The sequence below is a fragment of the Gekko japonicus genome, unplaced genomic scaffold (genome assembly GCF_001447785.1).
Source record: "Gekko japonicus isolate JY-2015 unplaced genomic scaffold, Gekko_japonicus_V1.1 scaffold25, whole genome shotgun sequence".
NCBI classification, from domain to species: Eukaryota; Metazoa; Chordata; class Lepidosauria; order Squamata; family Gekkonidae; genus Gekko; species Gekko japonicus.
In genome coordinates this window covers 2,539,969-2,565,326 of record NW_015171502.1, presented here as the reverse complement: position 1 = coordinate 2,565,326, position 25,358 = coordinate 2,539,969, and the positions used below count along the sequence as shown (strand labels likewise).

General features: G+C 50.4%; 1 protein-coding gene across 1 annotated transcript in view; it reads left to right on the top strand.

The window, feature by feature from the left end:
* Window positions 1-14,403: 14,403 nt before the first annotated feature.
* The window catches only part of THBS3 (thrombospondin 3), a 66,860-nt gene continuing 55,905 nt past the window's right edge, over window positions 14,404-25,358 (top strand). The window contains exons 1-2 of the mRNA XM_015419109.1: window positions 14,404-14,506; window positions 23,413-23,619. Of these exons, the coding sequence (XP_015274595.1) occupies window positions 14,404-14,506; window positions 23,413-23,619 (310 nt within the window). The remainder of the gene's footprint in view (window positions 14,507-23,412; window positions 23,620-25,358) is intronic.

Sequence of the window (25,358 nt, the reverse complement as noted above, 5' to 3'; positions counted from 1 at the left end):
TGCACATACGAAAAACACAAAAAAGTACCCCCAAAAAAAGTTTTTCGGAGGATAAGCTTTCAAGAGTCAAATCTCCCTTCATCAGATACCTGGACTCGAATCTGGCTCTTCCACAGGTCAACATGGAGACGTTCTGAAACAAACAAGATTTGTCTCACATTTCAGAAGGGCGATTGCAGTAGCCTGCTCAGCCAAAATAACAAGGAAGGTTACTGTTTGGTGTTCTCTGACGCTTCAAAGGTGGTGGTCAAATAGACGTCTTGGAGTGCACCCATGAAAGGGCCCCAAATCTGACAGGTTCTTCTTCAGCAGCACTTGCTGTGGCTTGGTCAGATTACACGCAGGTATCTTAAAGAAAAGAGTTCCTCTGAGCTTGGGCAGAGTGTGCTTGCCTTACTGTTCCCGTGGTGGCACCAAATTGATGGGACGCCCCTTCCTATATGGAAACTGAAAGACTGGGGAACATCTGTTGTGGATTGGAGCAGTACTGATGGTTAAATTCGGAGTCAGTCTACCACTAAATGTATTTCTGTCTTTCTATTACTTTAAAAAATGCCTATGTTCCAATTTCTACCAAACAAAACAATATCTGCTGTAATGTAAAAGTGATTAGCACCTCTTCCATGTAAACCACCCAGAGACCCCTACGGGGGTTAGGGCGGTATATCAAATCGAAGGAATAAATAAAAATAAATAAATGTAACAATTACAGCTGAACTATATGATGTAATAAAGTATTAAAAAGTATAAAAATAAGGATGATATGCATACACCAAATTTTAAAAAAAATAACATAGTTGAATATACTGGATTTTTTGGAGTAATATTGTTTTCAGCCAGACAATTAACAATGGGAAACCAAGTTTCTACAAATGTTGATATATCAGTATTGGACTCGAAATGAGAGAAAGAATCGGATATCTTTGCCATTATAAAATGATGCCATATTCTATTTTGCCAAGATTCAATAGTAGGAGGGGAATTGTCTTTCCATTTCATGCCAATCATGCCATTTGCAAGACTGAGGACCCGCCCTCCCTCACACATACCCAATCAGATTGGGTAAGCTTGTGTTGTCCCGGCTTGCAAACATTCTGGGGACCTGGGACAGGTTTTGGGATCTACAGGATGCTGAACAAGATGGAGCGTTGCTCTGATCCAGCAGGGCTGCTCTTAGTAGAACTTGCATAACAAAAGAGCTCATCGCAGCCCTGAAGAGGAGGAAGAAGAAGAAGAAGGAGTCTTCACTCGGGAGTCTCAGAGCCGCTTAAAAAGTCCCTTTCCCTTCCTCTCCCCACAACAGAAACCCTGTGAGGTAGGTGGGGCTGAGACAGCTCTTTCAAGAACAGCTCTGACAGAACTATGGCTTGCCCAAGGTCATCCAGCAGCTGCAAGTGGATGAGTGGGGGATCAAACCTGGTTCTCCCAGATCAGAGTCCGCACACTTAACCACTACACCAAATGGACCTGGATAGCCCAGGCAAGCCCGATCTCGTCAGATCTCGGTAGCTAAGCAGGGTCGACTCTGGCAAGTACTTGAATGGGAGACCTCCTTGGAATACCAGCAGTCAGGAGGTGGGGGCAGGCTTTATTCAGCCACCTCTCTGAATATCCTTCAGGCCCCTAGTCGGGGTCAGCCACCGGAGGCCGCCATGTGTTCCCTCTAAGCTGAGTTAGTGTGAGCTAGCTCACAGTTTTTAACCTCCAGCTCACACATTTTTGCCTTAGCTCAGGAAGGATGGCTCCAGAGCAAACAAATTTATGCAGCAGCCAAATCGCTCGCTCCCAACTTTAATGTCAGTCGCTCACAAAGTAGAATTTTTGCTCACAGGACTCCACAGCTTAGAGGGAACATTGACGCGCACACATATGAAAAATACAAAAAACACCAAAACAGCCCATTGCCAGGTGTGGTTCTTACAACCAAACTGGTGTCTTGATGGGAGAAATGGTAATGGAAACGGCCATCAAGTACTTTTTCTCCCAAAGACTAATTAACACATGGAATTCATTGCTGCAAGGAGTAGTGATGGCTACAAGCCTAGACAGCTTCAAGAGGGGATCAGATAAACATCTGGAGCAGAGGTCCATGAGTGGCTGTTAGCCGCAAGGTCCAGACGAAACACTCTGTCTGGGACAGTGATGCTTCGGATTCTTGGTGCTTGTGGGGGGGCAACAGTGGGAGGGGCTTCTGGAGTTCTGGCCCCGCTGGTGGACCTCCCGATGGCACCTGGGTTTTGGCCACTGTGTGACACAGACTGTTGGGCCATTGGTCTGATGGCTTCTCTTGTGTACTTGTGTAATGCACAGCCAACTTATAGCAACCCCAGCAAGGGGCTTTCGAGGCAAGTGAGAGGCAGAGGTGGTTTGCCATTGCCTTCCTCTGCAGAGTCTTCCTTGGTGGTCCCCCGTCCAAGTACCCCGCCTCCTTAGTTTCTGAAATCAGATGGAATCAGGCTATGCCATGCCACCTTGAAGCTAGATGGGTATATCGCTTAAATACCTTAGAGCAACATGGACTGAATTCTGCCTACCGTAGCTGCTTTTTGTGAAATGATTTGGTAAAAAAATCTGTTGTGTACTACAAGGAGAATAACTTTATACAAATGTATACTATAATAAGAATCATTTTATAAAATATCCCACAATGTATCATTCATTCATTCATTCATTCAACCTGAATAAAACTTGGTCTTAAAGGTGCCACTGGACTGTTTTTTGGGGGGGCTCTGCAACTTACCTGGCTGCTTCTTGCTCTGACTGAGGGGTGCTGGGAGCAGGGGGTGGGGCTTGTTGCATGTGCCCGCCCCCTGGGCTCTTTACTGCCGGAGCTCCGCTACTGTGTGCTCCTGCAGGAAATGACCCCTGCATAAATAACAATTATAACATCATGAAACCTTCTAAAATCAATCAATATCATAAAGTGCCAGCAAAGATCTGTAGTGATAGCATTGCTTGAGGACGATGGCAACAATCATATTGATGTATCCGGGGGTCTGTTGACGGTCAGCTCATTGGTCTTTTCTATAGGTACGCTGTGGGCACAGACTATAGTTGGTGAAACCATGGAGCTACATCTTCAGGGCTCTATATCTTCCAATTATTGTTGGTGGCAGCTCCTTCACTGAAGGCCTGGTGGAAGAGCTCCGTCTTGCAGGGCCTGTGGAACTGTAAAAGGTCCCGCAGGGTCCCGATCTCTTCTGGGAGCTCATTCCACCGGTATGGTGCCGCCACTGAAAAGGCCCTGGCCCTAGTTATGGCCAGTCTGGCGTCTTTGGGAGCCGGGAGGACCAGTCAATTTTGGGACCCTGAACGCAGTGCTCTCTGGGGAACATATGGGGAAAGGTGGTCCCTCAAGTATGTCGGTCCCTGAGAACCAGCACCTTGAATCGGATTTGGTATGCTATCAGCAGCCAATGCAATGCCTTCAGCACAGGCTGGATGTGCTCCCGCAGAGGGAGTCCCATCAAGAGCCTGGCCGCAGCATTTTGCACTAGCTGCAGCTTCCGGATTCGCGACAAGGGCAGCCCCATGTAGAGAGCATTACAGTAGTCCAGTCTCGAGGTGACCATCACATGGATCACTGTTGCCAAGTCATTGCAGTCGAGGAAGGGAACTAGCTTTACACTCGGGTGGATTGAAGTTGTGTAATTCTGCAAACAAATTTGACAAGATTGGTTGTATGCCAAGTAGGTTATTTTGTTCAAAGTGGTGAGTTTCTCCCTTCTGTTACTGTGGTCTTTTAAGAAGCATTGTTTTGTTTCAGAGTGACTGCCAAGGTCTGCCTTGAGAAAGGACGGAAACGGGGATCTTTAGCCGGCCCGTCGGGAACCTTGACGGTTGCTGTGCTTGGACTAAAGGTACACGAGAAGAAACCGATAAGGAAATAATTAGAACTGAACTTTGGTGTGAGTACTTTATTTATTGAAAACATTTATCTATTATACCCTTTGCATGGATATGTTTATATGAATGTGCTTGGTAAAGAATATAATTGATTATACAGTGTCACACTGAGTAATTCTATCACGGCTGTATTTTGGTTCTCCTTAACAACCTTCCCTCCCTGGCAGGAACAGCGCCGGGTGGAAATTCTCCCTTCTGTGCAATGACACACACTTCTTTCACCCCCACCCCCCGCCCCCTTTCTGTACATTTTCCTGGACCAGAAGATGCGAGGGAGAACCTTTTTGCTATTTTTGGGTCTCTCTTCCCACCCTTCGCTGAGGACAGGATGCAAAAAACAGACTTTATGTCTTCCTTGAAGATATATTCAAGTGGGTAGCTAGGTTGGTCTGAAAGAATAGAACACAGTTTGAGTCCACTGGGATTCCTCTTTGCAATGACAGGAAGACCTAAGAGCAAAGTTTGAGTCCACTGGCGACTTTGAGACCAGCTCCATCCTGTGGCTTTTGGCCAAGGATGGTTAAGTAGAGCCTCCATGTATAGAAGCAGTATACCTTGGAATGTCAGTTGCTAGAATATGGAAGCTGGAGGAGTCTTTGGCTTTGTGCCCCTTTGGTGTAGGAGAGCTTTTTGCTATTTTTGGGTCTCTCTTCCTACCCTTAGCTGAGGACAGGATGCAAAAAGACAGATCTTATGTCTTCCTTGGAGATAGATTCAGGTGAGTAGCCATACTGGTCTGAAGCAACAGAGCAAAGTTTGGGTCCAGTGGCGACTTGAAGACCAAAAATGTTTAATTCTGGGTATAAGGTTTCATGTGCGTGCGCACCAAAGCTTATACCCAGAATAAAACTGTGTTGGTCTTAAAGGTGCCACTGGACTCAAGCTTTGCTCTTAGGTCTTCCTGTCATTGCAAAGAGGAATTCCCAGCAGAGGAAGCACAGAGAGCTTTGTCTCGTGGGCATGGCCTGACCTGTCGGGCATCAGCGTCCTGCCCCTCTTTGCCAAAGGAGGTGGGATCCAGGTCTGAGATGGCAACATGTGGACCCCCTCATTCTGTAAGGGAGAGAGACTTGCTTGGTGGTGGTGGTGGTATCCTTCCTTGGCGAAGAAAAACCCAGCTTTACCCAGGCAGGCAGCCAACGCAATCTGCCACATGATATTTCCCTTCACGGTGATCTCATTTGGAGGAGAACCCAGCACCCCATTTCATCACCTCCTGGGATGTGAGTGTCTTAAAACATAGAAGCTCTGCAGGAACACAGCAGAGGACTGTGTTGTTCAGCATCCTCTTCTCCACAATGGCCATCCAGATGCAGGGCCTGGACCAAGCTTCCCTCTCCTGTCTCCCCCACTCAGCAGCTGGTTTTCAGAGGTATACTGTTTCCGAGCATAGAGGTTCTATTTAGCCTTTGTGGCTAATAGCCATTGTTGGATGTCCTCCATGAATGTATCCCACTAGAAAGCCGGCGCCGCATAGTGGATAGAGTGTCAAACTAGGGAGACCTGGGTTCGAACCCCCACTTCTTCCATGGAAGCTCGCGGGATGACCTCGGAGAGATGGTTGTTTATGTTGCTAGTGCCACCGTCTTTCAGAGCCTACAGTCTCTAGAAATCAGATCTCAGGAGGGGCTTGTGCCTGCAGTGTATCCAGGGGTCGTTTCGTAGGAAAAGAGCTAGGGGAACTCATTAGCATAACTCATTAGCATATGCCACACCCCCTGCCATCACCGGAAGTGTGTCATAAGGCCACCCACCCCGCCCCCAACGGTCCCGGCCGCCAGCGCCGGCCTTGCAGCTCCACTGCCGAGCCCCATGAGGGGCCCAGCGGTGGACCTGCAAGGCCGGCGGGAGTGCGAGGAAGCCCCGCGAAGGCCCTCCCTGGCCCCAGGCAGGCAGGGGTGGGGAGAGGCAGGGAGGAAGCAACTTACCCTCCCTCTTCTCCTGCCTCCTCCTGGCTGAATGAGGGCTGGAAGCGGGGCGGCCGGAAGCAGGGGGCGGGGCTTCGTCATGTGCCCCTCCCCCCGTACCTCACCCGGGGGAACTGCGATCCCCCGCGTTCCCCCCCGAAATGACCTCTGAGTGTATCTCTTGCGTAGACACACAGCAATTCAAGTGCAAGAACATTAAGGAACCCTAGTCGTCTGTTGGTCTTTTAGGTGCCACAAACCTCTGCTGTTTGGCCACAGCATAGGAGCAATCGTAAGCAGGTCATCTCAGAAGTAAATCCAACGACGCTCAGAGGGAAATTACTCCCAGCTAAGTGTGCATAAAGGGCCGCGGTGGCTCAGAGGTTGAGACACTGAGCTGCAGACCAGAGGGTGGGTAGCTCGGCCGTTCAAGACCCGAGTGCCGCATGACGGCGTGAGCTCCCGTCTCTGGCCCCAGCTCCTGCCAACCTAGCAGTTGGAAAGCAAAAAATTGCAAGTAGATAAATAGGTACCGCTTCTGTGGGAAGGTAACAGCGTTCTGTGTGCCTTGGTGTTTAGTCATGCTGGCCAATACCATGGAAAAGTCTTCGGACAGCGCCGGCTCTTCGGCTTGGAAACGGAGATGAGCACCACCCCCTAGAGTTGGATTCGACTGGCTTTCGAGCAAGGGAAACCTTTACTTTCTTAAGTGTGCATAGGATTGCAGCCCAATAGGACTACTGTTCAGGGATTTCTGTTTGTAAGATTTATGGTAAAAGACCCATCAAACTTCATATTGGCGCCAGACCTTTCTGAAGAATCTCGCTGTACGGACTAGCCTGGCCCTACCTGTGACATCATTGCGGCATTAGTTTTACAAGCATTATGTTTGGCAGCTTCATCTTTGCAAAAGCCTGCGATGAATGCAAGAACTTGTTTGTTCAGATCACACACAAAACTGCTTTGTACTGAAATCAGATCTTGGTCACCAAGGTCATTACTGTCTATGCAGATAGGCAGTGGCTCTCCAGGGTTACCTACTTTCTGGTCCTTTTTAAGTCGGGGGTGACCGATATTGAACCAGAGACCTTCTGCATGCAAATCAGAAGTGCTTCCACCAGGCCCATAGCTACGGTGGGGCATTTTGAGGCCACGCCCCCTCATTTGTGAGCTACGCCCCACCACCCATGCCCCTGCACCATGCCTCACCACCCACGCCCACCAGCTTGTGTGCTGCTGCTGCCCTGCACTGGGCCACAGCTTTTGGTGTAGTGGTTAAGTGTGCGGACTCTAATCGAATAAATAAATAAAATAAATAAATTTGGTGTAGTGGTTAAGTGTGCGGACTCTAATCTGGGAGAACCGGGTTTGATTCCCCACTCCTCCACTTGCACCTGCTGATGTGACCTTGGGTCAGTCACAAGCTCTGGCACAGCTGTCCTTGAAAAAGAGCAGTTTGTGTCAGAGTTCTTTCAGCCCCATCCACCTCACAGGGTGTCTGTTGTGGGGAGGGGAAGGGAAAGGAGTTTGTCAGCCGCTCTGAGACTCCAAGTGAAGGGCAGGGTATAAATCCTCTTCTCTTCTTCTTCTTCTTCTTCCCTTCATTTGTGGCTAACCGCAGTGAATAAGCATAGGTTTTATTACGTTTATGAATTGCTGTTAGCCATAGATGGAACTTCCATGTTCAGAGGCAGTATACCTTTGAACACCAGATGCTGGGGAACAAACAGGGATTGGCTGTTGCCTTTGTGTCCTGCTTGTTAGCTTTCTAGAGCAGGGGTGTTAAACATGTGGGCCGGGATCCGGATCAGGCCCCTGGAGGGTTTCCGTCAGGCCCGCAGTAGAACTGGCCATCTCCTGCTTCCAGTTCTGCTGCTGCTGCATCATAGCTTGCTTCGCCAGACTTAATCACTCAGCTATTTCATGTTTTAACCTGGGTCCTAGACTCAGAACTCTGAGCATGAGATTTCTGTGGTGAATGTCAATAAATCAAAAGTAGGTTTGCAGCTTACAGAACTAAATGTTTTGAGCATGTTTTTATTTTAAGTAAAAAAACAGATCTTTGTGTTTGTGTCCTTTATAAAGGTTATGTCTCCGCTACCTGGCATTACGTTTTATGACACACACGTGGCCCAGCCCAACAAGGTCTCATTTATGTCAGATCCGGCCCTCATAACAAATGAGTTCGACACCCCGTTCTAGAGATTCCAAAGAGGCCAAACAAGATGAACCTTTGATTTGACCCAGCAGGGGCGGCTCACGCAGCCGATCATGAAAGCAATTTCCAAGCCACTTGTGAAAACGCCCTTTACGCTCCCGGCAGCTCTGTCTCGCGTTTCCTCCTCCGGCCTCTGGGCTGCCAGATGCTGCGTGTTTTCGGGAGGTCGTGATGCTTGGATCCAGACCCGGCCAACATAATGGTCTCCAAAATTGTTGCCATGGAAAGAAAACAAGGCCTGGTAGCCGCCTGCCAGGATAAACCTCTCGCTCTGTAATTTGGGGGAGAATCCCAGAAGGAATTCCCTCCCCCACCCTCCCAAAGGAGCCCCTTTCATTAAGGGCCGGGACGGGATCCCGGCCTGACCACAGTGGCCTGCCTTGACGTGACTTTGTGGCCTGGCAAGACGGGAAGCGATGGAAAGGCCCACCTGGGCACCACTAGGCCCCGTTGTCATGGCGGCAGGGGGGAAACAAAGCGTAAACACAGCTTCTCCAGCCCGAAGGCTTGGCTGCAGCTCAGGGAAAACCTTCCCAGCCAACTTCAGAGATGGAGGGGGGCGGGAGGAAATCCTTCCTCCTTCGCATCAGCCGCCAACAGCTGCATCTGAATAGGTCGCCAAGGATCAGGGCCTTCACGCTGAACATTTTCTCTCTCTCTCTGTGTGTGTATGTGTGTAATTTAAAATGAAGTGTTCCTAATAGGATTTTCTCCCTCAAAACGTAAGATTTATAATCTCCTGAATCAAATGTGCAAGTGACTAGTCCACAGGGGTGGTGGAAAATGCCGTCAGGTCACAGCCTAATGATGGTGACCCTATAGGGTTTTCAAGTAGGGCTGCCCAGTCGCCCCGGGGGGCGGGTAAACCCCCACCCCATAGGCCCGTTCCCCGACGCCGGGGAATCGGGCCCCGGGGGGAACCCCGCCCCTGCGTGCGCGTCACCAGGAAGTGACGCTATGACGCCGGGCCGGCTGGGGGCGGGGCCACACCCATACAAGGGAAAACTCTATGGTTTTCCCTTGTATGGTCGTGGCCCCGCCCCCAGCGTGCCCGGTGTCATAACGTCCCTTCCTAGTGACGTGCATGCGGCGTGCGCGAAATTCGCGTGTGCGCGCACCAGGAACCGCCCGGGAGTCCCCCGTGGAGGAGGTAGGTGCCACTTGGCAACCCTATTTTCAAGGCAGGAGACAAACAGAGGTGGTTTGCCATTTCCTTCCTCTGCGCAGCAACCCTGGGCTTCTTTGGCGGTCTCCCATCCAAGTACTATCCAGAACCAACCCTACTTAGCTCCCGGGATATGGCAAGATTGGGCTAGCTTGGGCCCTGATCCACAATAAAGTCTATGCGTTTGTGACATAAAAGGGGAGAGGTGTGAATAGCGGCTAGGAGCACAGTGTAGTGGTTAGGTGTAGTGGTTAGAAGCACGGACTCTAATCTGGGAGAACCGGGTCTGATTCCCCCACTCCTCCACATGCAGCCAGCTGGTGTGACCTTGGGTCAGTCACAAGTTTTCTCGGAGCTGTTCTCCCAAGAGCAGTCCTCGAAAGAGCTCTCTCAGCCCCACCTCCCTCACAGGATGTCTGTTGTGGGGTGGGGAAGGGAAAGGAGATTGTAAGCCACTCTGAGACTCCTTCGGGTAGTGAAGGGTGGGTTATAAATCCAGTCTCTTCTTCTCTTTCTGATTTCTGCTGTACCAACTTTTACACTGGCCCCTCTAGCTGTCCTTTTACTATCAGTTTGATCTACAATAAATACCAGATGTATCCCTCTGTATACCATGAAACTGCCCCATTCTCGCCCATTAAAAGAAGAAGAGGAGGAGGAGATTGGATTTATACCCCGCCCTTCACTACCCAAAGGAGTCTCAGAGCGGCTTACAAACTCCTTTCCCTTCCCCTCCCCACGACAGTAACCCTGTGAGGGAGGTGGGGCTGAGAGAGCTCTGACAGAAACTGCTCTTTTTCAAGGACAGTTCTGACAGGAGGACTATGGCTTGCCCAAGGTCATCCAGCAGCTGCAAGTGGAGGAGTGGGGAATCAAACCCAGTTCTCCCAGATTAGAGTCCGCGCACTTAACCACTACACCAAACAGGACTTTTTTCTCCAGGCCAGTTGGTAACCCCAAGGAGGAGAGAACCATGGCCCCTGAGCTTTTTGGAGAAAAACATGATCGATAAGTCAGCATAATCATGTCTTGGGTTTCCTAAGTTAAAACGCAAGGGGGAACGCTTTGGGTTTTGACCACAGAAAAGGAACCCAGAAGGAGTTTCCTTTCCGGAAGATGAATCCTTCTCTGCTGATTCAAATAGATTGAAATGGGTCGCCCTGTTAGTCTGTCTGCAGCAGTAGAAAAGAGCCAGAGTCCAGGAGCAGCTTGAAGACGAACAGAATTGGTGGCAGGGGAGGAGCTTCCGTGAGTCACTGCTCACTTCTTCAGATACCCGAAGAAGCGAGCAGTGACTCACGAGAGCTCCTCCCCTGCCACAACTTTTGTTCCTCTTCGAGGTGCTACCGGACTCTTGCTCTTTTCTACTCCTGATTCACAGGGATTCTCCCCCTGCCCTGACATGGGTACCCCACGTGCAATCCCAGCGCTTGCTGGGTGGAGAAAGAGATCCGAGCCAGACCACAGCAACAGCCATGCAAAAAAAAAAAAATTCCTATTCTTGGGAGTCAGCCCGAGTCTTGGGAAAAAAACAATGAGGTCATCTTTTAAGCTCACAGACAAGAGGAAGAGAGGCAAAGAGCAGTGAAGCCGGGACAGTCTGGCAAACCCAATGTCGGCCACGGGCAGTGTGAGGTTCTAGAGCAGAGTTTTCCAAACGTTGCCCCGGAACTGCGGCACGGTGCCGAGGATTCCGGAACGGAAAGAGCGGTCCGATTGACGCGAACAGCTGCTGGCCTGTGAAAGTCTGTGTCGGAGGCTTCAAGCAGTGAGTGGGAGGCCATCCACGAAATCGCAATGTGCCGAATTTGACCCTTGTTCCACCGAGTTCTGTTTCATCTGCTCTTGAGTGGTGGCCGTTCGCCTGAGATCCTTCTAACTGGAGATACCGGGGATTGAACCTGCGACCTTCAGCATACACAGCATAATGCCACATAAAAGTTAACTTAAGAAGCTTTGCTATCTCTGTTCAAACCTAACATTGACTCCCATGGCAAGCCGTTCTCCAGAGTCTCGGGCAGAGAAAGATCCTTCCCAGAATCTGCTACTTGACATCTTTTATAACCAGAGATTGGACCCATGTCCTTCAGCATGCAAAAGCACCCTAGCCTATTCAACACCGAAAGTAAATATGTGTAGCTAATCTGTACTATCAGGTGAATGGCTCAGCCTCCCTTCATAATGTCTCTTTTGCCTGCCTCTTTGGGTCTCAGGTAGTGAAAGCCCTTTCCAATCTCCTGCTACCAGGGTGTGTTTTTTTTTAAAACTGTCGATGCCAGGAATTCATCCTAGATCTCCCCGAATGCAAAGCATGTTTTGTACTGCTGCTCCTCCCAAATACTATGATACCAATTTCTCGTGCATAGAAATCTATGCACTTACGGTGTACTTACGGGCGATCACACGGCGAACATCTGCCTTCCATCCCTAACCGTTGCAAACGGCCTTTAACCGTTGTATTCTGCTACTAGGTCCCCAAGTGGTGGTATCCTGAGTGCACCAATTCCAACCGCAGTATCCCCGTCTGATCGCTCTCCGCCGGTGTAGAGCCACTTCCGTTCAGAAGCCCGAGGCTTCCGCTTTTCGGCCACCATTTAAGTATGCGATGTGTGCGTGGGCGAAGCTTCACCCCATCATTAATACAAAAATTTAAAAGTTGCCTAGCGTAAGGCTTTAGACGAGTCCGGGACCTCAAGGAGGCCAGTTTCAGAGTAAAAATTTAAAGGGACGTCTTCGCTTCAAGGCATGCTTTCCGGGTTGGGTTGTTCTCTGCCTGCGCAAAGATCTTCCCTATAAGGAAGCCTGCCTATGCGCATGCGCAAACTGTGTAAAAAAGTTGTCTGTGCCTGTGCCTGTGGCCATCACTACATCCTCTGGCAGCGAATTCCACATTCTAGTACTTTGGGAGAGGGAGAAAAAGTTCTTGTCAACTTTCTCCACCTCGTGCATAACTTTATAAACCTCTATCACGTCCCCTTTTAGCCATCTCTTTTCTTTCATTTTCTTAACTGGAAAGTCCCAGGAGAAAGATGGAATCAGTAAATGGAACTCCCATGTTCAGAGGCAGTCTGCCTGTGGATACCAATGCCTGGAAACCACGTGGGGGTTTTGTACATACTTGATCTTACACGTGTGGGAGTTAATTCCGTTCCTTGAGAATTCCAAAAAGGGCCCCATGTAAGTCATTATGCCCGTTAGCAGGGGTTATTTCCTGCAGGATCGCACAGGAGCAGAGCTCCGGCAGTAAAGAGCCCAGGGGGCGGGCACATGCAACAAGCCCCACCCCCTGCTCCCCAACAGCCCTCAGTCAGAGCAAGAAGCAGCCAGGTTAAGTTGCAGAGCCCCCCCACCCCCGGGTCCAAAACAGTCCAGTTGCACCTTTAAGACCAAGTTTTATTCAGGTACAAGCTCTCCCTCCTCTGTGAGGGCAGATCTGTGCAAACCCCCCCCCCCAATAGGTAGCAATCCAAAACAGTCCAGTGGAGCCTGAACGGTGGGTGTTGCCTTCCGACACACTTCCGGTGATGTCAGGGGGTGTGGCAGATGCAAATAAGTTAAGCTAATGAGTTATGCTAATGAGCTCCTGCACCTCTTTTTCTACTAAATGACCCCTGCCTAGTAGCATGGGGAATTGTAATACGTGGCAGTTATGTTGGTGTGCAGTATCTGAGCGAGATTCAAGTCTACTACTATCTTAAAGACCAACAAGATTCCCAGGGAGTTTTGACTCTTGAACGGCTAGATTTGAACCCAGCAGCACCTTAGAGACCAACAAGATTTTTTGGGCTCTGAGCTTCTGAGAGTCAAAGCGCTCTTCATCAGGTACCAGATAGCCCCTACCCAGCCCACTGCAGCTGTTCCACGTGCCATGTGAATATACAGAGGAATTAGGGAAATTTCATCACAGGGCTGCGCACCTATAACTGCTAGCCCCACGCTCTGAAACACACACCCCCAGCGGCTACCAACAAGTATTTGTCATGGGCACTAAATGGATCCTCCATGGCCAGAGGCAGTCTATCTCCAAATGCCAGTTGCTGGGGGCTAGATGCCGAGAGAGGGATCTTGGTGGACGGGTATACTCATTAGCTACCCACGAAGCTTGCTATGAACAGAGCCTCCACAGACATAGGCAGTTCACCTCTGAATACCGGTGGCTGGAGACTGACAGCAGAGGAGGGCTGTTCACACTGTACTTCACGCTTCTCAGAAGCGTCTGGCTGGCCACTGTTGGAAACAGACAGCTGATGTAGGGATGCTGGGTTAGAAAATTCCTGGAAATTTGGGAGTGGAAGAAGAAGAGATTGGGTTTATACCCTCCCCTTCACTCAGAGTCTCAGCGCGGCTTACAATCTCCTTTCCCTTCCCCTCCCCACAACAGACACCCTGTGAGGCGGGTGGGGCTGAGAGAGCTCTTTCAAGAACTGCTCCGAGAGAACTGCTCCGAGAGAACTTGTGACTGACCCAAGGTCACACCAGCTGCTGCATGTGGAGGACTGGGGAATCAAACCTGGTTCTCCCAGTTTAGACTCCCTGCTCTTAATCAATACATCAAACTGGAGCCTGGGGAGGGCGGAGATTGGGTTGGAGAGGGACCTCAGTGGGGTAGAATGCCCTAGAGCCCACCCTCCAAATAGCCATTCTCTCCAGGGCAACTGATTTCTGTAGTCTAGAGACCCGTTGCGATCTTAGGAAATTCGCCGGCCCCGCCTAGAGGTTGGCAACCCCGCTAGCAGCCCGCCGGTTTGTTCTTCTCCAAAGGCTCCTGTGCCTTTAAGAGCGCCACGGCCGGCTTCGAAGAGCCACGCAGGACGGGCAAAGCTTCCGCGCCTCGCCGCTCTTAAAGGCACAGGAGCCCTCCTGGACGGGACGGGGGCTCTGAGCTTCTGAGAGTCAAAGCGCTCTTCGTCAGGTACCAGATAGTCCCTACCCTGCTGCTAGCCAGAGGTCCTCTAGTCGTGCTGGGCTCTCTGCGCAGGGCGATCCCCGGCGCCCTTCCTCCCGGCCCCCATCTCTGCCCCGGCCTCGAGGAGGGGCGGGCTGGGCCGGGCTGGGCAAGGCTGCGAGGGGAGGGAGTCTGGAGGAGGCAGTCGCGCTCCGGCCGCGCCGTTCAAAGCGAGCCAGGCGCCTCCGCTGCTGCCCTTTGTCCCGGCAGCGCCGCCCCTTCCTTAGGGCCCCCCCCCCGCGCCCGCCCGCGGGAAGCAGCGATGGAGCGGCGGACGCGCCTCCGGAGACCCCTCGCCCTCCTCCCGCGGCTGCTGCTAGTGCTGCTCCTGGGTGCCGCCGGCGCCGCCAGGCAGGACTTGCAAGGTAAGCCCCCGCTACTGCTGGCTGGCACCCCCCCCACACACACACAGCCTGGCACCCCTGGCATGGCGAACCCCCCACTGCCTGGCGCCTCTGGACCCCCCCTTTGCCCCCCCCAACAAGGGAAGGGGGCGCTGCCACCAGTCCCGGCGCTTGGCACCCCTGGCACGGCAGCGGCACGGAAACACTGGTAGATGCCCGGCGCTTTTGAACTCGGGCGCCGCTCTCTCCCTCTCTCTGTCCTCCGTCTGTCCCGCCAACTCTGCAAAACTTGCCCTGGAGGCACCTCGGGAGTCCAGCGGCGTGCCAGAGCTCTGCCTGCTGCTGCTGGCACCGCCTTTCCTAAGCGGCTTGGCACCGCCGCCCTGGGGATTTCGGAGAGCCTGGTGCGTCGCGTCCGTGGCCCCAGGCGGGTTGGAGCCTTGGCATCTGGCCTGCCAGTTTAAGAAGCTTGGAACGACGGTGTCTTGGTCGGGCATCCTTCGGCCAGGATGGGCCGGCCAGATGCTTCCGGGGGAGCCCAGAAGCGAGGCGCAAAGGCGGTCACCCTCTCCTGATGCCCCCCTTCCCAGAAAACGGTGCTCACGGGTAAACTGCCCCTGAACGTGGAGGTTCCACCGTTTATAGTTATCATGGCTAATAGCTACCCCCACCCCCTTTTAAAGCCTTCTGAGATCGGCTCAGCATGTCGCTTGGTGGTGGAAATATTGTCAAGTCACGTGGGTTTTTCAAGGCACCAGAGGAACGTAGCAACCCCGGACTTCCCTGGTGATCTCCCATTCAGGGTCTCTCCAGGGCTGACCCTGCTTAGCTTCCCAGATGGGAGGAGGTTGAGTCAGACCTGGCCCATCCCGGTCAGGGCAAATATCACTTCCCTCTGGCAAAAGGGGGCGTAGATCTTGTTAGTGCCAATATCCCTTTAGGTCACTTTGCAAACAAGGGGAAGGACTTAAGCTCTCTGGTCCTTGGTCTCCCGGCATCGTAATTCGCTTTGGGGATTCTGGGAGCCTGCTCCATCAAGAGCCTGGCACCTTTGGAGTGTTGGCATCCATCCGGGCTGCCCGCTCCATTGAACATACTGTGTCGGCTGGCACTGTGGTGCCACATCGGTGCCCCCTGGCAGCTTGGGATGCCGAGAGAACGGCTTCGTAAAGTTACGAAATGAGGACAGGAAAGCAATTCCCTTATTGACAACAATGGCTGGATCTCGTTAGATTTAGAAACTAAGCAAGGTTGGTGCTGGCTAGCATTTGGACGGGAGGCCTCGAAGGAATACCAGGGTCGTGACGCCGAGGCAGGCAATGTCAAAACACCTCAGAATGTGAAAATCCTACAGGGTTGCCATACGTCAGCTGTGACTTGACAGGAAAAAACGAAGTTTAAGTCTACGGTGAGGTCGAAGAGGGGGTTTATTTGCTTTTATCTCACAAACAATCAAGGAAAACATTAAATAATTCTCTTGATCAAATGGCAGGGATTGTCAGGTTTTGGAATGAAAACGAAGTGGTTTAAGACAGGGGTGTCAAACACACAGCCTGGGGGCTGGATCAGGCCCCCGGAGGGCTTCCATCAGGCCCGCAGTGAAACTGGCCGTCTCCTGCTTCCAGTTCTGCTGCTGCTGCTGCATCATAGCTTGCTTCGCCAGACTGTCTTAATCGCTCAGCCATTCCATGTTTCAACCTGGGTCCTAGACTCAGAACTCTGAGCATGACATTTCTGTGGTGAATGTCAATAAATCAAAAGTAGGCTTGCAGCTTACAGAGCTAATGTTTTAGGCATGTTTTTATTTTAAGTTTAAAAAAAACCCTTTGTGTTTGTGTCCTTTATAAAGTTTATGTCTCTGCTACCTGGCATTACATTTTATGACTCACATGGCTGGCCCGGCCCAACAAGGTCTCATTTATGTCAGATCCAGCCCTCATAACAAATGAGTTCGACACCCCTGGTTTAGGATGTCACTGGTAAGTTTCAAAGTGGGAACCACCTGCCAACTACAAGACCCACTGTCCTGAAATGTGGAGCAGTTTAACCACATTGGGGGAATGGTGCCCAGAAGAACTGGTGACTTCTGGCGACCCCTAGTGGGGCTAGGACGTTTCAGAGAGGTGGCTTACTACTGCCTGCCTCTGCGTCCTGGCCCTGGTATTCCTTGGAGGTCTTCCTTCCAAGCACTTGCCAGGGTCGGCCCTCCTTAGCTTCCGAGATCTGACATGATCGGGCTTGCCTGGACCATCCAGGTCAGGGTGGTGTGACAGGTGTTTTGAGCTCGGGGTTGAATTCTAAAGAATTCAATAAGTTATCCAAATAAACCAGGAAGAGGGGAGATTTTGTTGTTGTTCAGTCGCACAGTCGAGTCCGACTCTTCGCGACCCCATGGACAAGATCTCGCCAGGCCTTCCTGTCTTCCGCCGTCCTCTGAAGTTGGCTCAATTTCATGTTCGTTGCATCTATGACACTGTCTAACCATCTCATCCTTTGCCGTCCCTGTCTTCTTTGACCTTCAATCTTTCCCAGCATCAGGGTCTTCTCCAGTGAGTGCTCCCTTCTCATTGGGTGGCCAAAGTATTTGAGCTTCAGTTTCATGATCTGGCCTTCCAGGAACAGTCAGGGTTGATTTCTTTTAGGATTGACTGATTTGATCTCCTTGCAGTCCAAGGGACTCTCAAGAGTCTTCTCCAGCACCTTAGTTCAAAATAATCTATTCTTCGGCGCTCGGCCTTCCTTATAGTCCAACTCTCGCAGCCATACATGACTACTGGGACCATGCGGACTAGAAGACTAGAAAACCCGATTCCTTCTGCGTCTACACATTGGAATGAGGTGGCCATGTGATATTTTAAATGCTTCTGTGTGTTAAGAAAAAGACTCTTCCCTGAAGATAGAAAAGTAACAGAAAGACTCTCGCCACTCTCTTATGCTAGTCTTCTACTTGCAGGGAGCTGTTATCAAAGGGGAAACTGGCTGTATTCCAGTGTTCCCTCTAAACTGAGTTAGTGTGAGCTAGTTCACAGATTTTTTTTAGCCTCCGGCTCACACATTTTTTTCTCAGCTCAGGAAGGAGGGCTCCAGAGCAAACTAATTTACGCAGTGGCCAAACCGCTCGCTCACAACTTTAATGTCAGTAGCTCACAAAGTAGAATTTTTGCTCACAAGACTCCACAGCTTAGAGGGAGCATTGCTGTATTCTGCAGTTTGTTTCTTTGTTTGTTTTATGTAGAACATTTTAATGCCACCTTTCCACCTAACCAGAGACCCTAAGGGGGCAAACATGAAAAAACGAACACATTTGAACAATTAAAATCAACATTAAAAATGATAACAATAATTCAATAAAAACACATAAATGTATAACACCAGAATCAGGAAGGAGAGCCAATGACCGATATTCAGGTACACCAAATGAAATTTTAAAAGGTCTTCAGTTAGCATACAGAGCTGCCGGTTCATTGGTTCAACTGGCTCAGTATGGCCTCTGGTCTGTTTGGCAACTCAAGCAGGGAAGCTTCCCCCCCCCCCCCCAGGCACCCAACGTCCAAATGTGACGATGCCAAAGATTGAACCCAGGACCTTTAGTCATAGCAAAGCATATGCTCAACCACTGACCCACAGAAAAGAGCAAGAGTCAAGCAGCACCTTAAAGTAAAGGTAAAGGTCCCCTTGCTCGAAAGCCAGTCGAATCCGACTCTAGGGTTGCGGTGCTCATCTCCTTTTCCAAGCCGAAATGCCAGCGCTGTCCGAAGACGTTTCCGTGGTCATGTGGCCAGCATGACTAAACACCAAGGTGCTCGGAACGCTGTTACCTTCCCACCGAAGTGGTACCTATTTATCTACTTGCAATTTCTTGCTTTCGAACTGCTAGGTTGGCAGGAGCTGGAACTAGAGATGGGAGCTCACTCCGTCATGCGGCACACTCGGGTCTCGAACTGCTGAACTACCGACCTCCCACAGCCTGCAGTTCAGCGTCTTAACCACTTGAGCCACCACAGCTCCTTAAAGCACCTTAACGGCTAACAAAATCTGTGGTAGGGGATGAGTTTTTGTGAGTCACTGCTCACTTCTTCAGATACCTGAAGAAGAAAGGCGCAAGAGTCCAGTAGGACCTTAAAGACTAACAAAATCTGTAGCAGGGGAGGAGCTTTCATGAGTCACGGCTCACTTCTTCAGATACCTGAAGCAGAAAAGAGCAAGAGTCCCGTAGAACCTTTAAGACCTTACAGACTAAGACTAACAAAATTTGTGGCAGGGGATGAGCTTTTGTGAGTCACTGGCCCCGGTCACACGGGAGGATTTGCCCCACGAAGCGGATGGGTTGAGGGCGCATCAGATGGGCGCAATCAGATGCCAACATCTGGAAAGCGTCCCCCCCCCGCCCCCAACCCATCCCTTCCGGCCGAAAACGCGGATCAAAAAGGTACTAGGGAAAATGTAGTACCTACCAGAAGATCTGCAGCAAGGCCGGGCGTGGGATCCCGGACGTGCCGGCAGCCCGTGTTATTCGAGGGACTGCCGGACTGCACATGCGCACGAATACTCCAGCAGCCTCGGCTCGCCCATCTTTGCCTCGCTTCCCCCGGCCATGTGATCGCGCCGGACAGAATATGTGCGGCGGCTCGAGGGGAAGCGTCTGATCCCGACACCGCGCTTTCCTTTGGTGCGGCTCTAAGAAGCCACACTCCCGACGCGGCTTTTCCCGCCGGTGTGACCGGGACCACCGCTCACTTCTTCAGATACCTGAAGTAGAAAAGAGGAAGAGTCCAGCAGCACCTTGAAGTCTAACACAATCTGTGGCAGGGGAGGAGCTTGCCTGAGTCACGGCTCACTTCTTCAGATACGTCTGGTAAGAGCCCAGGAAAGACTAGCAAAATTTGTGGCAGATCTCCAAAGAAGTGAGCAGTGACGAAAGCTCATCCCCTGCCTCACATTTCGTTAGTCTTGAAGGTGCTCCTGGGCTCTTGGTCTGTCTCGATCGCCCACTGAGCCGCAGCCTTTCTTCTTTGATGCAAGTTCCGAATCGGGCCAGTCCAAGTCTCCCCTAAGCTTGCTAAGGTGTCCTTGCCCACCCTTGCGGGACAGACCCAGACCTTGTGCCTGGCTTTCGCACTGCCTAGACCCATAGCCAACCTCGAGGTTGGCCCCTGCCAAGTGGCCACCTTGGAGGGAGGCCGTCAACATTCCTTCCCGCGACTGGTTGTCCAAACTATGCGTTGTTAACCAGGGAGGAAGAAGTTCTTGTTTGTACTGAAGAAGTCTGGGCTGAATGCAGCCCCAGAACTCATGCCAGGAACCAGGATCTGGGCTCTGTCCGGGTGGAATCTGATGGGTCACCACACGTCCTGGGGAGGTCTGGCATGCGTGGCTGTGGAATGATTCTTCCTTTCCACCAGAAGATGACCACAGCGGCCTCGACAACTCTGGAGGCCTCACAGTGCCGGATTTACGCATAAGCTTAAATAAGCTCCATCTTAGGGCCTCGCAATCTGCTGGAGCCTTCTTTGTCATTTTAAAACCCTTTAATTGTGTGATTGTTTCTGTGATTTTGAAATCACATCCTTTATTATTATTTTCAATAAAAATTAAAAGACAGTATATTTTCTAATAGTAAAAAGGCGTATATATTTTAAATTTTTCTGAGACCAGCTGATGTAATTTAAAACAGTAGGGGGCCTCTGGGTTTTGTATAGCTTCGGGCCTCAGCAAGTCTAAATCCGGCCCTGCCTCCATGTACTTCAGCTGGACCACTGTACAAAGCCCATTTTTCAAAATCTTGAACTGGGGGGATCGGTGGACAGGAAATCTTCTCTAGCTTTAGAGAACTGGGTTGCCAGCCTTTAGGTGGGACCTGGAGACCTCTCACTATAACAGTTGATCTCCAGATGAAAGAGATCTGGAGAAAATGGCTGCTTTGGAGGGGGGACTCTATGGCATGTACCCCGCTGAGGCCCCTCCCCTCCCCAAACCCCGCCCTCCCCAGGCTCCACCCCTAAAAGCTCCAGGTATTTCCCAGCCCAGAGCTAGGAATCCTAACACAGAGAACCAGAACGGTGTCGTGGACATGGTGTTAGACTAGGTTCCGAGAGAGCCAGGTTAAAATCCCTACTCTCCCACAGAACGTGGGGTTGTCAGTTCAGGATTGAAAAATGACTGGGGATTTGGGGGTGGAGTTTAGGATGAGCCAAGAATGGGGAGGGGAATAATAACGATGTATGGAATTGTGTGCAGAATAGCCAGGAGAGCCTAAAATTGTCTGGCAGTGAGACGTTCTAGCTCTTTTAGTGTTATTCACCACTAGGTGGTGAACTAGACTTGGGTTTTAAGGCAAGCGATGTTTCAGAGGTGGTTTTGCCATTGTCTGCCTCTGTGTTGCAACCCTGGTATTCCTTGGAGGTCGCCCTTTCAAATACTAGCCAAGGCCGACCCTGCTTCGCATCCGAGATCTGATGGGATGGGGCTAGCCTGGGCTATCCAGGTTCCGGGACATCAGTACAGAGGATGCCATAGAGTTCACCATCTAAAGCTGCCATTTGAGCTAAGTAACTGTAGTTCTGGTAATCTCCAGGCCCCAGCTGGAGGCTGGCAAACCTACATAGAAGGTTGCTGGGTGACTAGGGCCAGTCACACAGTATCTCACAGACTTGTTGTGAGGATAAGAGGGGGAAACGTTGAGAATAATCCCCAGAACAAAAGTCCAGTGGCACCTTTAAGACCAACAAAGTTTAATTCTGGGTATAAGCTTTCATGTGTTTGCCAGAATTAAACTTTGTCGGTTTTGAAGGTGTTCTCCCCAGGCTCCATACCAGCATCTCCAGGAGTTTCCTAATCTAGATCTGGGAACCTTACTGTCTCCCCCCCCCCCTTCTGCGCTCACCCCCACCCCCCGGTCACAAGAGAGGCCCTAGCAACCCTAAAATAGCCCCCTGTAAGGAAGTAGCCCACCTGACATGTTGTATGCTCACCTGTATAGAGCGCCCTCTTGTGATGAGATTAGGATTTGTACAGCTTTCCATTGTGTTATGCAAACTGCCTTGAACTGCTTTGCCATCATTGGTGTGCGAATGTGGGGGGAACCTCCTTTTCTGGGAAGCAGCACTTTCGAAGGGGAAGGGCACGATACAAATGTGATAAGACTCAGTGCCTGCTTATGAAATGATCTTATGCACAAATTCAGAATGGAGGAACATCTTTAAACGTGTCGGAAGAGGAGAGGTGGATCCGTCTGAGGGCCTGTCTAATCCAGCATCCTAGTTCCCATAGTGGCCGATGAGATCCTTCGTGCTCCTGTTGCTTTTCCTCCAGCTTGTGGTAGACTTCCTCTGAACCTGGAGGTTCCATTAAACCATCCACATAGCCTAGTACTAGATCACAGATCTGTGTTCTGAATTACTTGTGAATTACTCCAGTCCTGACTCAGCACTCACTGACATAATAAAACTGCCAGTTTGTATAGAACGGGCATCCGATCCTTTAATAGCTAAATAAAAAATAGGAAGACCTGCATCAGTTCCAAGGATCCATCCAGCACAGCCATCTGCATCCGACAGCAGCCATTTAGATGCTTCCAAGCAGTGTTCCCTCTAAGCTGACTTAGGTTGAGCTGGGTCCCAGCTTTTTAGCCTCTGGCTCACACATTTTTGTCTTCGCTCAGGGAGGAGGGCTCCAGAGCAAACTAATTCATTCAGGAGCCAAATTGCTCGCTCACAACTTTAATGCCAGTCGCTCACAAGGCAGGAGCTGCGGTGGCTCAAGTGGTTAAGACGCTGAACTGCAGGCTGTGGAAGGTCAGTAGTTCAGCAGTTCGAGACCCGAGTGTGCCGCATGATGGAGTGAGCTCCCGTCTCTGGTCCCAGCTCCTGCCAACCTAGCAGTTCGAAAGCAAGAAATTGCAAGTAGATAAATAGGGACCACTTCAGTGGGAAGGTAACAGCGTTCTGTGCGCCTTGGTGTTTAGTCATGCCGGCCACATGACCACAGAAACGTCTTCGGACAACGCTGGCTCTTCGGCTTTGAAACGGAGATGAGCACCGTAACCCTAGAGTCAGACTCGACTGGCTTTTGAGCAAGGGAACCTTTACCTTTAGCTCACAAAGTAGAATTTTTGCTCACAAGACTCCCCAGCGTAGAGGGAGGACTGCTTCAGAGGGGTCTACGAATGCCTTATGAAAACACAATCCACATTCCAATTTCCTTTGACATGTCATGCTAACAGCCGTTGATGTCACATTTTCATCCTATCCCTCCTCCAAGCTCCCAGCTGTGCCCCACTCTTCCGTTTTATCCATACAACATTGAGGTGGATTAGGCCAGGAGAGAGTGACTAGTCCTAAAGAGGTTTATGGCGGAATGGGATTTGAACTCGCGTCTCCGAGTCCCAGTTCACCATGCTGGCACTGGTTCAACCTCCTCCCCCCTTTAAAGCCATCTAGACCAGTAGCCACGTAGGCCTGAAGCTATGGTGGGGAGTGCCAGGGCCTGGCCCCCCGACTTGCTCCCAAGGCCCCCAACTTTTGGGGAGTGCAGGCATGCGTGGGGCCTCCCCCCACTTCTCCCCCAAAGCATTGAAAGTTTAAATGCTTTGGGGGAGAAGCGGTGGCTTCATGGCTTGAAGTGCAGGTACGTACGCGGCCTCCTTCCGCTTCTCCCTCAAGGCATTTTAAGGGACCTTTCAAATACGTTGAGGGAGAAGTGGGGGCCGCGTGCGAATTTAAGTTCCCCCGGCTTCTTAAAGGGCCTCCTAAATTGAAAAATCTATGGCTATGGGCCTGTAGCCACGTCCCTGTGTCTTGCTGGGCAAATTCCCCACTTTTCATATTTGACAGTCTGAATTCCCAAGAGTGGGGTGTATGTCATATTAGCAAATATGCTGTGGAATGTGTGGCTGAGCCCCACCTTGTCTTCCCCCTCTTTTCTTCTAGTAATTGACCTCCTGACAGTGACGGAGTCCCGGCACATGGCCAGCGTCGCCAGCAAGATCCGGACGGAGCTGCTTTCCGTCAACGACGTCTACCTGTTATCCACCTTCCGTCTGCCCCCCAAGCAGGGCGGGGTGCTGTTCGGCCTGCACTACAAGAAGGACAACTCTCGTTGGTTCGAGGCCTCGGTCGTTGGCAAAAGTAACAAAGGTGAGAGGGAGGGAGCTGGAAGATGCACCGGAGCTGAGTAGTGGGCTCCACGTGGATTGTAACATAGGGTTGCCAACTTCCAGATGGTAAGTAATACTAAAGGTCAAACCATGCACAGATATCGAAAAATAATACATTCGACAGTCAAAGAGTATAATAATCAAGACCTATTCAAATAGAGTAGTTTTACATAAATACAGTATGACGATCAGAAACTCAAAAGTACACAGTCCAAATATAAAAACAGTCCTGTTAGTAATTCAGAAACAGTCCAAGCCAAATTCTTCAAAAAGTGAAAAGTCTGGAAAACGGCAATGACACCCACTCTTTCACAATGGCGTAAAAAGTTGTGGGATTTATATAGCATGGCTAAACTCTCCGACAATCTTACGCGTTTTGATAAATGTCCTACCCGCACCAATTTTACTTCAATATGGTTTCCTGTCCTAACCTATTTCTCCAAATTGCAGGATATTCCTCCACTGATGGATATCCTATGGCTCTGGTAAAATGGGTCACTTAGATTCAGCTGTTTGGTAATGTTAATTTTTGCTGTATCTGTATTAAGGCTCTAGTAACTTCCAACCTTATGTTTAGTGATGCAAATGTGTTTGTACAGATTTTGAACATGTCACATAATAGTATTAACTGTTACTTGTTTTATACGTTGATATAACTCACTGATGTTTTGTTATCTAACTTTTAATAAAAGGTATACATAAAAAGTGAAAAGTCCAAATGTGGATGTTTCTAACTGCACGTGTATCCATTTCACAGCCCTGCCGGCTTCACGTTGCCGTTATCGCCTGGCTTCCTCAAAAGTGGAACACGAAAACCGCTCGGATCCAGTGCCGAATCGTAGGCAGCATCTTTTTCATTCTTCAGGTACATGAGACCAATTAGTTATCTGGTATCTTGCGTTCAAGTGTGATACATCACGGTAATTGGTCTTATGTACATTAAGAATGAAAAAGATGCTGTGTCCGATTCAACACTGGCGCTCACCCCACCACAGGGTTGCCAGCTCTGGGTTGAGAAATTCCTGGAGAATTTGTGGGTGGAGCCTGAGAAGGGCGGGGTTTGGGGACGGGGGGGTATAATGCCATGGACTCCACCTTCCAAAGCAGCCCTTTTCTTCAGGGGAACTGATCTCTGTCGCCTGGAGATCAGTTGTAATTCCGGTAGATCTCCAGGCCCCACCTGGAGGTTGGCAACTCCACGCAACCATGCTGATCTTAATACAGGTCTTAATCCTTCAACAGTTGAACTACTGCTGATTTTATGGAGATGAATGGGTTGACGTATTTTAATTCACCTTGTTTGTCGAATTGTTCGCTTTACTGAATATTTGTTATTACTCTTGAGTTTCGTTCAAAGGATTCTAACTGTGATTTTAATTAGAAACCGAGCGCCACCTTGGTAGCTGAAATGTGGAGTATCGATCACTTAAATCTGGCTGTCATCCCTACTCCATGTATGAAGAAGAAGTTTGTGGACAAGTACTACCACCTCAATCATATAATTCACCATTACTTTGACCAATTTCCCACAAGCTGCTGCAGCGCGCTGGATTTTCCCTTTGCCCCATCGTACGTGTCAATTTCACACTAAGTGCTGCGGGGCTGCATTTTGCTCCACAGCTTCGCCAGATTTCCCCCGCCTCTACTCAGTCCTCAAAAAACAGGATTGAGTAGATGCGGGGAAAATCGGGAAAAGCTGCCGAGCAAAATGCGGCCTCA